The 17,864-nt window shown below is 36.8% G+C and overlaps 2 protein-coding genes and 1 pseudogene across 11 annotated transcripts in view; all 3 read right to left on the bottom strand.

The window, feature by feature from the left end:
- DLG2 (discs large MAGUK scaffold protein 2) overlaps nucleotides 1-17,864 on the bottom strand; it is a 2,190,999-nt gene that overhangs the window by 1,567,314 nt on the left and 605,821 nt on the right. The gene's annotated exons all lie outside the window — the stretch shown is intronic.
- Nucleotides 6,717-7,968, bottom strand: LOC100594285 (annotated as a pseudogene).
- LOC105739472 lies at nucleotides 13,127-15,196 on the bottom strand. Its single transcript, XM_012505561.2, has one exon. It carries the CDS (start codon nucleotides 14,458-14,460, stop codon nucleotides 13,978-13,980), a length of 483 nt encoding a protein of 160 aa, XP_012361015.2. The 5' UTR covers nucleotides 14,461-15,196; the 3' UTR covers nucleotides 13,127-13,977.

Below are 17,864 nucleotides of genomic sequence, written 5' to 3'. Positions count from 1 at the left end.
CCTCAAAAGAGAGGACTCTAATATCAAGAAATCTAGATTCTTACAGTAAAACAAACAAGGATATCAACGATAAAAATAGATTGGTACTATAAATGATAAGCTTAAGAGTTAGGCTTGGTTTAAATTATGGCTTCACTCAAAGACAGCTGTGTAGCCTTGGGCAAACTGCTTAACTTTTCTGAGCCTTAATTTCAACTAATGTAAAAGCAGTGAAATAATACATTTACCCAGTGGGTTGTTGTAAAGAATAAATGCAACAAGATATGCAAAGTTCTTATCACAGGACATAGTACATATTTGGTGCTCAATATGTTTTAGTTCCTTGTAATTCTTCCTTACATATGCAGTTTTTAATTTAGAAAAGAGTAGGTATTACTTAAGGATGACTTGCTTTCATCAGAAACTATACCAGTGCACTAAACAGATGGAAAGAAAAAGCATCTTTATAGTTTCACCCCCTAATATCTCACTTCAATCCCTCTCCTCAGCTCTTTACTATACAGTGAGGGTTACACGCATCCCTTTCTCCTCCATATTTCTGGCTCTGCCCATGGTAAGGGAGCTATTTCTATCCAGCAATTAATAGTACAGTATTGATTTACTTCTTTTCTTTGGTTTTAACACTCCAGAAGAAGAGAACTGGTAAGTAAAATGATTCATACTTCAAAGCCCCACCCTGACCTAACACACATCAGGTACGTGGAATACCTCCTTTGGTACACCCCAAACCTGTACTGGTTCTGTAAATGGTCCTCTCTACCTGTCTAGGGTACCTGTCTTGGGCATCTTATGCCTCTAGAGAAAATCAAGCTACTTCAGGAATTGGTAATTGCACAAGATTTATGATCTCCAAGCTCTGCGGGGCCTTTACTACTGCCGAGTTATCCCGAGTCTTCTATCGCCACCCTTCTGTATCTCTTAGCAGATTGTGGCCTCTTGAAGTTATCAGACAGCTTTCAACTTCCATACTACCTACAGAACTATTTATACCTGTACTTGTATTTTACTCCCCGCCTCTTGACTCAGAATAATGGTGTCTCTTGAGTTCATTGAAGGCAGCTAAGTCACCAAGAGCACTGAAATGAATGCTTGCCGATTTTCAGAAGTAGTAGACGCCGAAATTGTGTGCAATTGACACGGCTTTTCAAACTGAGTATCTCCCTTTGTAACATGTTCTATTTGGTCTTTGGAAAATTCTTAATTGTATGCTGCACACACATTCATTTGCTATTTTTTGGGTTAAGGTTATACTTCTAAACACACTGTCTATTTGTAGTCTAAAATTTAGCACATTAGTTTATGCTCTAGTCCAACATTTCATTCTTTAATTATAAGAGACCACCTAATGAAAATATATTTCTTTCAGTAGGAGATTAGCCTGTGTATTTTTTTTTTTTAAAAAAAACTTAACAAAACGAAAAACGAGCCAACTAGCTTTCCTAGCTGTGACAAGTTTCTGTTTTCAAAAAAGTAATCTTAAATAAACTACCAGTCTTTCAAAACTGAGAGCATTAATTACTTCACCTTAAAATATGTATAAGATGATGTCTTAAATTCACAGGGCAAAAAGAGCAAAAGCTTGAAAAAGATGAAAAGAACACAATTTACAGATATTGGCAAACACTTAAAACTCCAGCTTCTATGAACTTTCCCAAATAAATCTATAAAGCTCATAATACCATGCCTGTTACTTAGAAAGTATATACTCAGTAAACTATAGCTATTTATCTTCTGTGTCAAGAATTGTCTCCACAATTCGAATCAAGTGTTATATGGAACTTTGTACCATGATTTTATCTCTTAATAATCTTAAATTCAAACTCTTATAATAGTTTATGGTAACTTATCTCATAGGAATTACAGAATGGAAATCAATGTTATCTCTGATTCTATGAAATGAACTAGATTTATGATTTGGGAGCAGCACAAAAACAACATAATGTCTACTACAAAAAAAGTCAATATTTGAAAACTAGTTTTATTACAAATGAAGTAATTTTTCAAAAGTTTAAAAAGGTTAAAATAGAAATTAAAAAATACTATAGGTAAAAATGTCATCGTCAAATCCCCATGTTGTTCTTACTGAAATTAAGTAAGGTAATTTCATATAATAATATTGCCATTGATGTTTTAATAATCAAAACTCCAACAGTTGAGAAAATAAATTGTGTGTATGTTTCTCTTTTGCACCTGTATTATTATCAGCCTCAGGTAGTAAGCTTTACTCAGGATAGCAATCTATCAAAAATGCATGCTGAATATTTACTAAATTACTATACTTTTTGACCACAACCTCCTGTCTTAATAGTTCTTCACTCCTTTTTCAGCTCCTACCCTTTAACCTCACAGAGATATCCATCACTTTAATCTTTTCATTTATTCCTCAGTTTACTGGTCCCTTTATATTTTGTTCTTTAGCCAGCTTGAAACTAATGACTGTTCATTTGAACTATTTTCTCACCAGTATCTTTGATTTCTTTTAGTGCAATTCTTCAGGTGCAACTCTTCAGCAAAATCCAAATCCCAGATAAATACTGCATCTGGTCTCTCTCAACTGACATCTAGGAAATGAAGCTCTGTGGGATAGGAACTCACACACACACACGAAGAGCAATTTCTATGTAGTCAGTTTCCACACTCAGCTACGCACTGTCCTTTAATCAACTTCCTCTCTCATTTCCCTCAAAAAACTTCTCAATCATCTCCATCTGCCTCCAAGTCCTTAGTTGCCTTCAGCTTCTCATTTTGACAGGTTAGATAGCCCTCAGTGTCCTAATAAAATTGAGGTCATTAGGTGTGTTCTCCCTGCACAGGTACACCACAGCCAGACCTAGAAAGCTAACCCACAGCCACAGCCATCCTCACCCTATGCCTTTTCCTACTCTCTTCTGTTCTGCTCTCCCATCTATAGCAGAGGTTGGCAAACCTGTGAGTCAAATCTGGCTTGCTACATGCTGTTATAAATAAATTCTTATCAAAAACAGCCATGCCCATTTGTCTATATATTTTCTGTGGCTGCTTCAATGCTACAAGGGCAGAGTTGGGTAGTTGCTACAGATATCTTATGGTCCTCAAAACCTAAAATACTATCTAGCCCTTCAATGAAAAAGTGTCCTGATCTCTGATTTATATCATTGACATCTTCCTCTTTCCTAAATCTTTTCCTTCAGCCTGTAATTATGGTCAACTATGTTCTAGTCTAAAAATGTTAGTTTAGGGTGTTTTGGTTTTTTGTTTTGTTTTGCTCAAACTCTCTCCAGTTGTATACCAATTTCTGTCTTGCCCTACTCATAAAACTTGTCCAGGGAGTATGTCATATTCTCTTTCTCCACTTTATTTTTTTTTCCATTCCTTTATTCCTGTAACCTGATTTTTGCCCCTACTACTTTGTTGAAATTTGTTCCTATTAAAATTAATGATGACCTTCTATCTGTCAAAGTTAAATTTTAAATGTCTAATCCTAAACTAATTGACTCATCTTTAGGGACATTCCCCTTAAAACTCTGTAATCCAACATTCTTAGCAAAGAGCACATAGCAGGATCATTTCCAGAGGCTTCCACCTTTATGCTATCACTAACCGGAACTACACTTAATGATTACAAGTTGTTGCTTCAGAGATAAGGGATTAAATTTACTATTCCAGTCTGAGAAAAGTAATCAAGTCACCACAATATTGTGGCAAATGGGAGAAGAAAAGCTACTGGAGATATCAGTCAATACACAACCTCCACCCTCACCATATAGGATGCAAACAAACACTTGCCCTTGAAGAACACATTCGCCCCAATTACCCTTCCTTCTCTCTCTTCTAGGGTCATCACCATCATCTATTCACTAGCGAAAACTGACCAAAAGATGTCCAAGTTGGAGTGCAAGGCTTTCTCAGTTATCTCTTAAAGTAAAGAATAATAACCACATAAGGAACACGGGACCTTTATTTCTCTTGGAAAATTGATTTTCCTATGGACTAATGATATAAGTGTATCTGGAAAATATGTGAGATACTCTTTTAGAGATGCAGATGATTAATCACAATTTTAACTTCTTATAATGATGCTTGGCACAGGATAAGCAAATAGAAATTAAATGTAGAAACCAACAACACATGTTCACTTATTTAATATGGAACTTCCATATTCTTGAATATAAACCACCACATTAATGAGCAAAAGTATAACAAAATTGAAAGAACATAATCAGCTTTCCTTTAGGGTAGGAAGGCAGCTATTTAGGATTCTTCCTCACTTATCAATTAACAGAGCCGTGAAACTAACAAGGAGACACAAATATGCAAAATCACTGATAATCGCAGTCAACACTTTATAGGTACCTGGAAGGGGGAAAAAAACCTTTTTACTTCTATTGTGGTAGGGATAAATTAACTGTCTCTATCTGACATATGTTTTGATTTTTAAAACTAAATAAAATCAGAAAGCTAGTGGAAAGACACATACGTCAACTTCTACTCTGTATCCCTATCAAAGATTCGTGGGATCTTTGCCTCTAAGTAAAGCAGCATAGCAGCCACGGATCTCACATGGGAAAGTCCTTTCAGATTAGAACAGAGATCCCTTTCTCATACCTCTACCTCACACTCTCTCATCCCACAAAATCTTAACTTAGGGAGGGACTTTAACATGAATATTCATGCTCTGATGGCCCAAGTAAGTATGATTAAGATGTAAAGATTGTAATCATACAATTAATAAGGTAGATGTAATAAACGTGAATGAAAAATTTTATTCCATAGAAAACATGCCTTCTCTTTTTTCTCCAAATTCCTGGCGTAATAAGGACTTGTTTATTTTCAGGAAAAAAGTTCCCAAACATCAGGCTGTTCAAAAAATAACCCACAGTATCAACTTTAGAAAACAAATGTTAAGACTATAACAGTTTTTCTAGAGGATGCATTTGACATGCCAACTCTCATTCACAAAAATACATTGTTACATTTGTGTTGAACTGCCCTACACAGCATACTAATGTAGGGGTGTAACAAACATACTTTTAACTCAAACTGCTTTCAGGAGCTACTCAACTAAATGAGATTGCCTTTGCAGTTAGTGAAGCACCTACTGAACTTATGTATTAATGAAAAGAACTGTACTCCCTGGATAACAAGAGATTATTTTGGAGACAGTTGATGAAAACCATACACCCTTTTTATTGTTAAATCATAAAGAGTTATCAAAATTAAAAGCAAAAATTACACGGTAAGACTTAACAAAACTACTAGGATCGTCAAAGGAAGTGAAAACGGGACTAGACACAGGGCAATATGAATTAATGAACATGGAAGGACAAGGATAGGGGAACACTGAGCATATGCTGAAGATACTAGGGGAGAGGATCTGGTGAAAAATTCCATCTTAGACAAGTGCCTAGGTAAAGAAATAATGGGATAAGATTTCTTTTTTATTATCATTTTATTATTTATTTATTTTTTATTATACTTTAAGTTCTCGGGTTCATGTGCACAATGTGCAGGTTTGTTATATATGTATATATGTGCCATGTTGGTGTGCTGCACCCATTGTCATTTACATTTGGTATTTCTCCTGATGCTATCCCTCCCCTCTCCACCCACCCCATGACAGGCCCCAGTGTCTGATGTTCCCAACTCTGTGTCCAAGTGTTCTCATTGTTCAATTCCCACCTATGAGTGAGAACATGCAGTGCTTGGTTTTCTGTCTTTGTGATAGTTTGCTGAGAATGATGGTTTCCAGCTTCATCCATGTCCCTACAAAGGACATGAATTCATCCTTTTTTATGGCTGCATAGTATTCCATGGTGTATATGTGCCACATTTTCTTAATCCAGTCTATCCTTGATGGACATTTGGGTTGGTTCCAGGTCTTTGCTATTGTGAATAGTGCCACAATAAACATACGTGTGCATGTCTTTATAGCAGCATGATTTATAATCCTTTGGGTATATACTCAGTAATGGGATGGCTGGTCAAATGGTATTTCTAGTTCTAGATCCTTGAGGAATCGCCACACTGACTTCCACAATGGTTGAACTAGTTTACAGTCCCACTAACAGTGTAAAAGTGTTCCTATTTCTCCACATCCTCTCCAGCACCTGTTTTTTCCTGACTTTTTAATGATCGCCATTCTAACCGGTGTGAGATGGTATCTCATTGTGGTTTTGATTTGCATTTCTCTGATGGCCAGTAATGATGAGCATTTTTTCATGTGTTGTTGGCTGCATAAATGTCTTCTTTTGAGAAGTGTCTGTTCATGTCCTTCACCCACTTTTTGATGGGGTTGATTTTTTCTTGTAAATTTGTTTGAGTTCATTGTAGATTCTGGATATTAGCCCTTTGTCAGATGGGTACATGGTAAAAATTTTATCCCATTCTGTAGGTTGCCTGTTCACTCTAATGGTGGTTTATTTTGCTCTACAGAAGCTCTTTAGTTTAATTAGATCCCATTTGTCTATTTTGGCTTTTGTTGCCATTGCTTTTGGTGTTTTAGTCATGAAGTCCTTGCCCATACCTATGTCCTGAATGGTATTGCCTAGATTTTCTTCTAGAATTATGGTTTTAGGTCTAACATTTAAGTCTTTAATCCATCTTGAATTTTTATACTGATCTTTGACAAACCTGACAAAAACAAGAAATGGGGAAAGGATTCCTTATTTAATAAATGGTTCTGGGAAAACTGGCTAGCCATATGTGGAAAGCTGAAACTGGATAATGGAATAAGATTTCTAAACCCCACTATGTGCTTCAGAGTCATCCTCTCCTTCCTCAGCCTCTTTTTCCATCATCCTTGATCAACTCCAGCTGGCCATCCCCCCAGTCTTCATTGTCATCATCCCTCCTCAGCAGAGTCATCTGCGTCCCCCTCCTCAGCAGGGTCATCTGCATTCCCCTCAGACTCCAACTTCACATTAGTCTCATCTTTCTCCATGGAGCTGCTGCTCTGCTCCTCTTCTGACTTATTCTTTGTATCTACTGCTTGTTTGTTCTGTTCCTTTTCAATTTCTTCCAGGTTTCCCAGGAGAGAATCCACTTTTTGTTTTATCTTGGTCAACTCCTTCTTAATTGCCTGAAGAGTCATCTCCTTTCAACTTTCCAGACTTAGAAGATCCCCGCTGTCCACTCTTAGAATTGAAGCCACTTTTTTCCCTTCGCGAGGTGTTTCCTGATACACCCGGACATTTCGAGGGCACTACAGCTCGGGCAATAGGAGGAGGAGGAGGAAGAGGAGGTACACCTGCTGCATAACTGTACATCCTATCATAATAATCCCACTGAAAGTCATAGTCTAAGTCAAAAGAAGAGCCATACATCTCTGCTGCAGATCGTTTCACACCTGCTTTTCCTCGGTTCACTTTTGGCACTGCAGCCAGGTTAATATCTAAAACCTGGTCAGCAATCATTCTGTCATCCTCTCCTGCTACAGCAGCCTAGGCATTTCTCTCATTAATGTATTGAAAGAAAGCAAAGCCCTTATGAACAGAGGAGTCCACAATTTTGCCATACTTCAAAACGATTGCCTCTACATCAGATTTCTTGACCACAAGAGTGTTGAGATTCCCAGTGAGCACACAGGAGTTCATGGAGCGAAGATCTGTCTTGTTGGTAACGTTGCTGGCCATTGTGTTTGATGATAAGATTTCTCAGACAGCTGAAAATGTGGCTGAAGATCAAAAAAAATCTCATAGGAGTGAGGAGGGAGAAGAGATTCGATTCTGAGTCTCCTACTCCTGGGTTCTACATGGAGAATCCGAATGCTGCTCGAGGTGGGTAATGCAGCCACAACTGCTCAGTCTTTTTCTCTTCACAAAGAGAAAATATGCCTTCTCTTCACACATCATGGAACTATACAAAATTTTATCATTTATTATGTCACAAAAAATCAGCATATATTAAAATGCAAAACTCATAAAGGCAAAATTCTCTGAACACAGTAATTTAAAGCTAGAAACTAAAACTAGCTTAAAACTAACGTTTTGGAATAAAACTAAATACATTCTAGCCTTTAAAAATTGCATAAAAAGGAAATAAAATTAACCACTTAGTCATAAAATAGGAATGTAATATATTACATTTATGGGACACTTTCAAACATATTTAGAGACTAATAGACTTAAGGCACTATGGTTATTTCTAAAAGAATAAAAATGAGGTGAGTCTATATATCAAGATATTAGAAAAAATGCAGTCAGAATAAAAATAAAACAGAAAGAATGAAACACTAAAAAGAAAATTAGAAAATTACTTAGAGCACAAAAAACTGGTAAGAAATAGAACACTTAGTTCTTAAAATAGAAAATGAAATCGATAAACTTCTCACAGATCTAATGAAGACAAAAATAATATATACTTTGCGAATAAGGAAAATAATATAACCACAAATACAAAGAAAGTATTTTAAAATGGCAAGGGAATTATATATATGTTACTCTGGATTACCTATAAACATAAACTAGGAACTATAAAACATAGGGAGGATACTATGTCACAAAAGCAAAGAATAGGGTTTGGATGCAAGCTATACTGTGTACTAGTTATAGATAAGTTACCCAACTGCTTTGAGCCATGTTTTCTTTGTCTGTAAAATAAGAATTTAAAATATCTTTAATAATAGTGTTTTCAGAAGTATTGCTTATGTCATTGTCATATTTGTTGTAATTCCCTTTTCTTCCTCCTCATTATTAATATTCACTACCTTTGAGAAAAACTGGATATGTACCCAAACAAGGTGAAACTTAAAAGTTATTTTTCCAATCAATACTTTAATCCATCCATAAGAACCAGGTGCAATGCATACCATTTACCTTATTACTTATTTTTTCCCCAAATGCAAGTATTAGCAACATTCATTGCATCTGAGAATATAAAACCTTAATGACATATCCTCCAAGGGAAAAAAATCTTGCCCAACTTAGAAGACCTGCAAGGATTGATTGTACTTAATAATGAATGTAGTGCTCTTAGAGTTATATAATTGTCATTGAACAAATACATAGGCATCAAATTTAAAGAAAACCAAGAAGCAGAGCTAAACAACATCGATACTAAAAAAATGAAAAGTTAGGAGTTTTTTTCTATCACTTATCAGTAAACCTGAAGGCTTAATATAAGCCTATAAGATTCTAAAAACGAGAAGGATGCTTTATTTGTATTAGTCCCTAAAAATCTTAGAATGTGGTAAAAATAAAAAATAAAAAACAGTAAAACTGGAGCTCTCAGATTTATGTATGTCCTTAGGCTTTTTCTTACAGTTTCAATGTGGATTATTATTGTCAGAGTAAAGTGAAACGGGAAAGTAAAATGTAAAATTCAATTTGCAACCCCTAACATTTTCTTTTTTCAGACCTAAATAACAGTTATTACCAATTTAAAATTTGTATAACAGAATCTATCCGGGAAAAAAAAACAAGTCATTTTGGTGCACAATTGCAAAATGCCAAAAAATTAATAACTTCGTCTACTTATCTACTTGTATTAAGATTTTGACCCATTTTGAATCCATTAATATATTTAGAGCACAAGATAATAGAGATTAAATAAATATACAAATGAAATATAGTTTTCTACTCTCAAACACACAGAAGATTTCAGCGGAAAAGAAAAAATCAATTATAAAACTGTGTAATAGAAGTATACTGTACCTATATATCTATATACTATATCTCTATAACTATTCTATATAGGATATCAGAGGATATGCTATATAAGATATCATAGGATAGAGATGTATTTAAAAATAATAGTAACTTATTGAGCATCAAAATATAGATTGCTAAGTGCTTCATTTATATTATTTATCTCACTAAACTACTGCATGTTAAGAATTATTATGCCCATTTTACAAACATAAAATTGAAGTTTATGGAGTTTAGATTGGTAAACAAATAAAGCCAAAATTAAGGCACATTTTTGTAACTTCGACACTCAGACCCTTTTGGCCACCCCACTGTTTTCGTTAAATTAAGATAAATCCAAGAATTTGTCAAATCCTGGGGTGACAAAATATGTATATATACACTGTTCTAAGATTCTGCATCTTACCCTGTCTTCGTTTCTTCATCTAAAAGTGGATTATAATTAAACTGTCCCCATTAATTTCAGGGGGTTGATGGGAAGATCAAATATAATATATGAGACAATTATTGAAAAGTAGACACACAAAGTTAAGGCATTTGTAAAATGAGATGCAGGATTACAGTAATGAAGCTCTTCCTCAGCATTAGAAACTAGGCCAAGCAACCCAAGAACCAGGAGCTAGTTACAGGATGGGAAATGTATCTGATGCACATTTTACTTATTTAAAATATTTTAAACATGACAACCTTTGTTAAACAACCTCAAGGTAAAAGGCACCAAAACTGTGTTTTTGTATCTAATTACAGCTAGAGTAACAATTAAAACACAGACCAAGTAGAAAACTCTGTGACTTTTTTCCTGAGAATTCAGTCAGCAAAGACTAGAAATATGCATAAATGCAGGCCCCCAAAGCAACTTTTTCCCTCTGCAGCACATTCCTGAAGCCCAAAAGAAACGAGTAATTGTCTCGACTCTTCATTGCATGTTGTCTATATAGCCACCATCATCCTTTAAATGTGCAGAAAAAATAGTGCCACTTGTTAGCAGAGAGAAAATCATCTAAGACATTTGTAAGTACTCTGTTGTCTCTGTTCCTAACATAACCCTCTCCATACTGGCTTAAGTTTCATGAATGTACTCCCCTCGGAATTCTGTCCTTTCTGCAAACACTTTTTTCCAAGTTTTGTTTTAGGCTTTCCTAACATATTTTCAGGTCTCTCAGGTAACATAAATTCAGGTTTCTCAAAATGTCTGAAGAGGGACTAAAGTTATTCCTTCCAAGGAGGAAGTGTATTCTGTCAAAACAAATCATACATCAGGAAGTAGATAAATAAGAAAAGCTAGACAGTAAAATATTCCACTGATACGCAAAATAATCCTCATTCATCTCTATTATTATTTTAAAAATCACCACCATATCTACGTATGTGCAATATTACATGTAATTCTGTCTCAGGAAGATTAGGTCCATGTTTAGTTGTGAATGAATGACCACGGAGAAGCATTTTTAAATTTAACATATTCTGTAATTGTAGATAAATTTTCCATTGTGTCTCGCAAGAACACAGATACATACACTCATCATACCATGATAGCACTGCATTTATGTATATTTGAGTACATAGGGAATGCTAGCAAATTTATTTAACACAGAGGACAATAAACAAATTTCTTCATATTGATGCTTCAATTCAGAATGCGCAATACTGTTGACATCTGGCCTCAGGCTCTGACCAGAACTGTTACCATAAAGAAGTATTGTTGGAGTCTGACTTTCCTCGATGAAATGTTAGACACAATAGCCAAGTGCAGCTTCATATATTAGTAGATGCTAATGGTTGTAATTTAGACCAAACCACTTTGACACAATTTGGGAAATTTAGTTCTTCTAAACAAATGATACAACTTTATTGAAAGACACAAAAGATGTCAGCATATATCATGTTCTTATACAGGATTACTTAATATAATTAAAATGCCTGTCATCCCAATTTAATATATAAAGTTAATGCAATTTTAATTAGAATTGCAAAAAATGTTGGAGAAAATCATTCTAAAATTCACTAGAAGAATAACTGTCTGGTAATTGCAGAGATATTCTGTAAAAGTTGGCAATAAGGAGGTTTTATCTATTCAGATACTAAACCTTACTTAAACACTATCTTAATTAAACTAGTATGGTAAAAGAGTATATCAGTGGAACAGAGATTAAAAATAGATTTGAATATGTATTAGAACTCAGTATATGATAAACATAACATTCTACTTTAGAGTGCAAAAGATAATAAATGTTTTAGATACATATGATTATCTATTTGTTAGTACATAAAGTTAGAGACCCTCTTCACATTATATTCAAAATAAATTTCAAGTAGCTTAGTGGTCTAAATGTACATAAGACAATAAAGATTTTCAAAAAAATTTTGAAGTTATTTTTATAACCTTGATGGTACAGAAGATCTTCTGAAACCTAATTCAAAAATCAGAAGCCAAGAAGAAATAAAATTTACATATTTGAATATAAGAAAGTTAAAATTTTCAAACAAAAGGCAGCAAAAAATAAGCCAAAATACAAACAATAAACTGGAAGAAAATACTCATCAAAGTTATAGTAGCCAAAAGGTTCTTAAATATGAACAGTTCTGCAAACTGAAAAGTAAAGAACATACTAGAAAATGGTAATTTAAAAAAGCAAAGAACATGAACAGAAATTTCATAGTAAAGAAATTGCAAATCCCAACCTCAGTCATAAGGAAGATACGTAAATTAAAATACGAAGACTTTTTCATACAACAGCAATATTAAAAGCATGTTAGTACTATCTAATGTTCTGAGAAATGTGTAGAAATAAAAACTTTCACAGAATTTTGTTGGGAATATACATCGTTAAAGCTTTATTGAAGGGCAATCTATATAAATATTTTAATATTTAAAATAAGCATATTCTTTCGGCCGGGCGCAGTAGCTCACACCTGTAATCCCAGCACTTTGGGAGGCCGAAGCAGGAGGGTCACAAGGTCAGGAGATTGAGACCATCCTGGCTAGCACGGTGAAACCCCGTCTCTACTAAAAATACAAAAAATTAGCCGGGCGTGGTGGCAGGCGCCTGTAGTCCCAGTTACTCAGGAGGCTGAGGCAGGAGAATGGCGTGAACCCGGGAGGCAGAGCTTACAATGAGCTGAGATCATGCCACTGCACTCCAGCCTGGGCAACAGAGCGAGACTCTGTCTCAAAAAAAAAAAAAGAAAGAAAGAAAGAAAATAAGCATATTCTTTCACCTTACAATTTCACTCTTACAAATTTGTTTTACTGAAATATTTGCCTATGAGTACAGAGCTGTAAGTCTAAGGATGCCCAATACAATACTGTTTCTAATAACAAAGGATTATAAATAACACAAATGCTTATTAATAGATAAATGGTTGAGCAAATTACAGTTTGTCCGTATTATAAAATAATAGGTGTCAGTCGCTAAAAGAAAGCAGAACTATTAAGTTAGACAGAAGCTCATTATATATTTAAAAGAAGTGAAAAGTTGTAAAGTAGCATATACAGTGTGGTCTTTTTTTTTTGCTGAAAGTACATTTAGCAAAGAACTAAGATATAAAACTGTTAAATACACATATGATATACACATACATCAGAAAGAATTTGTCAATAAGTTAACACTAGCAACGTCTGGAGATTGGGTTATTTGATTTTTTTTTTCCTTTTCTTTACTCTTTATCCAGAAGCAGGGGCTATAATTGTCACGGGACCCTTGGGATGTCGATTTGCCAGCCAGAAACCTCTGTGGCAAGCAGCGCCTTCTGCCTGAGTATTGCTCGTGCCCACAGGGCTCGTTCCACCCACTTGGCCTGGCAGGCTGCGCTTGGCTCACGCTACTGGCCTGCATCTCACACCTGCCAAGGGGAAGCCAGGCATGGAGTGGCAAAGAGTGTATGAGAGAAATAGCATGGGGTCCGGCCACTGTGCACAGCCAGGCATGCTAGCTGCTGTGGCAAGGCAGACAACTCCAGGCACCAGCACAAGTGCCAGCTCCCTGCAAGGTTGTGGCTGGACCAAATGTACCACAAACGGCTTCAGCTGCAGGCACCTGCATCTGGATAAGGGGAACACAGTGGCACTGGGAAGCTTGGAGACATCAGGAACCAAAGAACCCCAAAGAGGGTGTCACAGCCCTGGCTTGGGGAGCCCCTAGGTCTGGGATCCCTGAAGGGCTGCAGCTCTTCTGTCCTTCTCATCACCCATAACGTGGTAAGCGGAGGAGGGGGGTGTTTCAGCCCTGTTCGTGTTGCAGCTCTTTCAGTCCCACCATTTGGCAGGTCCTAAGTTCTTGTCCACATCCTGGAAGAATGAGGTACATGGATAATTTGAGGGTGACCAAGGCGGAGAGGAGACAGAACAGCTTCATCAAGAGACAGAACAGCTCTCAGAAGAGCCGAAGTGGGTAGCTTCTTTCTGCAGGCAAGTTGTCCTGAGGAGTATCCAGCTGTCAGTGAAGAGGGATCCACAGTGGGTGGCTCCTTTCCGCAGGCAGGTTGTCCTGACGAGACAAAGGCAACCGAATTGGATAGTTCTTTCCCACAGCTGGACCCCGAGGTCTCTGTGAGTCTGGCTGAGTCTGACTGAGTCCGGGGTTTTCATGGGCTTCAGATGGGAGGAAGCGTGTGCGGATCGGGCCATGGGCAGGCATGCGTGGGTCCGGAAAAAGCACAATAAGTTCTCACTGTAAGCCACGGACTCTACCCAGAACTGACAGCCTGGCCCCCATGTTTCAGGCCGTTCTTGACTTGGAGGTGAGGCTTCACCGGGAACCTGCCCCTTTCTGCCCAGGAGCCTGTCTGCTTCCTGCTGCCATTGATCATGTCGTCCACAGAGCCTGCAGGCCCACATCGAGCCACCTCAGCGCCCCCTCAGCCTCCCTCCCATGCTCATGGGCACCCAAAGTCCAGAGAGGGGCTGAGGGGGCAGAGGGCTGGCCTGTCAGCCCTGCCCTAAGTGCACGCACATCCAGCTGGATCGCTACAGTGCCCAGGCTCAGCCTCAACTTTGCTCTAAAATCAGAGTGGGCACCAGGAGCAGGGAGAGGCCAGACAGTGGGGGCAGGCACTTCAGAGCCTGTGGGGGCCAGGATTAGAGAGGGACACTTCCCAGCCCCTGAAAGCACAGGGAAACCCAGGTCACTGCTGGGTGGCTGCACAGTTGCACCCAGGAGGGGGAGGCCCCCACCCCTCCAACTCTGAAAAGGGCTGGGCTCCTGCCTGTTCCTGGCTCCAACTGGCTCTGTGGAGTGCGCAGCCCCAGCTGTGCCTATCCCGCTGCAGCTGGCGTCTTCTCAGTGGCCGCTCCAGACAGTCTGCAGCTGCCCTCATAATGTAATATGAAAGTATCAATATTTACCCTTTCAACTTACTAAGGGAAGCAAATACATTAGTATTTGCTAAAAGCTTTCAAAATTCTTGGGGGGGGGTGGTATATGAAAGCACAAAGCAGTTAGTTGCAATAAGTTCTGATTTATTAGAGAAATAAACATTTACTAGGAAAAGAAGCTTAGAATAACTGGAATTCATCGAGTTACACTCTTTTTTTTTTTTGAAAAGACCAAACAATTTTGGAATAACTCCATATAGATGAAACAATGTAAACTGCCATGGCTAAAGCCAGAACTCTTGTAATGTCTGTTAAAGTGACAGGTAATTTGAAAGCTGAATGAACCAGTGCCCATTCACTGATGTAGGTAACAATACAGGACTCTCCATGCATCCACATGTCTTCACTGATGATTAGGAGGTACAACATGGAGAAGAGTGTTCCAACCCCTAAGGTTTTATCTGGGCGCTAACATAACAGTTGTCTATTAAAATCATTAGGGAAATTTTTAAACAAAATAAAGTTGCCTAAATATATAATTAAGAAGTCTCAGTGCTAGCAAATACCAGAAAAGAGAGTACAGCTATCAGTATTAGGCCCCTCCAATGTGTGGGGAACAGTGCAGGTGACATAGACTGTTAAATCAAGTTTAGCCTAAAGCTGCCTCCTTACCTATCTTAAATTCAGCCCAAAGGTTTTTCTGTACATTATGAACTATAACAAGTGGAGGTGTAAACAGACCATAGCCTACACTTCCCCCAATCACTGAGTTTTGGCCAATTAAATGTAGCCAACTCTCTGAACTGAAAGTCTCCTTTACTCCTTCAAGTGATTCTCCTGCCTCAGCCTCCCATGTAGCTTGGCTTACAGGCCTATGCCCCTATGAATGGCGTGTGTGTGTGTGTGTGTGTGAGTGTGTGTGTCTATTTTTAGTAGAGATGGGGTTTCAGCATGTTGGCCAGGCTGGTCTCGAACTCCTGACCTTAAAAAAGGCAAAGAGCAAGCTGTAACCAATCCAGTTGTTCCTGTACCTCACTTCCGTTTTATATATGTCACTTTCCTTCTTCTGTCCATAAACCTTCCACCAATTGACTGCACTGGAGTCTACCCTAGCTGGGAAGGCTGCCCACTTCGCAAATAGTTCATTGCTCAATTAAACTCCTTTAAATTAAATTCAGCTAAAGTTTTACTTTTGTCAATATTTATCTTTTCATTTGATCCTTTTTAAAGACGCACTCATGGGTGACTCAGAGAGGTTAAAGGGTTTTGTTTTGTGGGTTTTGGTTGTTATTTGACATAGGTTCGCTAAGTCAGTAAATGGAGTATATTGAATTTCTGCTGACTATTGACTCTTTTATCCAGCTGACTCACTAACTTCTTAGAGTATTACTTCGCTTTTCTTGGAATTGCTTTTTCTATAGTGTCACCTACATATAATGCTAAATTTTCTACTGTTTTATTAAAAAGTTATACTGCTTATGCTATTATGGCTTGCATTAGTTAGAATCTTCAAAACAGTAAGAGTACAAGCAGTGATCAAATTGTGTTTTCTGATTTTGTTATTCATGCTTTAAAAGTTGTACTGTTATTGTTTACTGTTGCATTCAAGTAAATAGCCTTTATCATAGGAAGAAAGTTCCCTTTACTCCTATTTTACAATAAATTAAATCAGAAATGGCTGCCAACTTTCATCAAATGTTTTATCTTTATAATCCATATGTAATCATGAAATTTTTGGTATTATTTATACTTTAAAATGTACTTGGTGACTTTTATTTTCTCTTGCATTAATCTCACCTCATATTGATACTTAATTTCTGTCTAGTGTCTTTTGATTCATTTTATTGTTCCTTTTTTATTTTCTTCCGTTTAAGACAATTTTATTTTCAATTTTTATTTTTGATAATAAAAGCATGTACATCTGCAATTTCCTCTGAATGTACTTTTAGCTGTACCCATAAGTTTCTTTTTTAAAATCTTTTAAATTTTATTTTAGATTCAGGAGGTACATGTGCAGGTTTGTTACATGAGTATATTACATACGTTTCTAGATGAAATGTTCTATTTTTTTATTGATCTCAGAGTAATCTATGATTTCAGCTTTTGTTTTTTTATATAGGGTCTATTTTAAAAAGAAGTGTCATTTCATTTTCAATGGCTAACCCTTTTTGTTTCTTTGGGGCTCTTCATTATTTTGTTTTGCTTCTGTTTTTCCTTTGACCTTGAAATCAAATTAACCAGATAGTACTAGTCCCTCTTCTTCTTTCAATTAGTTTGCTATTTCCTGATACATTATTCACCTACACTTTTGTTTAAAAATGATCTGTCATTGGTTTTAGGTATATTTATTTCTAAGCAGTGTATAGCTGAAATTTATTTTTAGACTAATTTGAGAGCCTGTCTTTTCATATGATACTCATCCCACTCATATTAATTTTGACAACATATATGATGTTTTTTTCTCATACTATACTTACTTTTATATGTTTGGTTTTGGTCCTTTCTTTTTTCTGCTTCCTTGCTCTTGTTATATTCTTCTTAAATATTCCTTTCATTCTTCATAATAATGTAGGAATCCCACCACATATCTCAATCAACTGTAGACCATCTTTCCTTTTTTTAAATAATCATATTTAAACCAGTGGTCTTCAAAAATTAAATAAGACCACACTCCTCTATCAACTGTTTACTATTATTTCACTCCCTTTACAATCCAATGTTTGTTTCACTAAAATAATGTAGAATTGGAGTCTCTGTGTTAACTTCTGAGAGCTACTTGAAGCAAACCTTGTAGTCATAAATATTTATTTATTTATTTTTGAGATGGAGACTTGCTTTGTCACCTGAGTGGAGTGCAGTAGCACTATCTTGGCTCACTGCACCCTCAGCCTCCTGGGTTCAAGCGATTCTCCTGCCTTAGCCTCCTG

Source organism: Nomascus leucogenys, chromosome 15 (assembly GCF_006542625.1).
Source record: "Nomascus leucogenys isolate Asia chromosome 15, Asia_NLE_v1, whole genome shotgun sequence".
Classification (NCBI taxonomy): Eukaryota; Metazoa; Chordata; class Mammalia; order Primates; family Hylobatidae; genus Nomascus; species Nomascus leucogenys.
Note: the sequence above shows the minus strand (reverse complement) of the source record. Positions and strands in the feature narration are given on the sequence as shown.

Excerpts from the sequence above, each read along its gene's own strand:
- LOC105739472 (XM_012505561.2), bottom strand. The coding sequence starts at position 14,460 with ATGTGGGCCTGCAGGCTCTGTGGACGACATGATCAATGGCAGCAGGAA.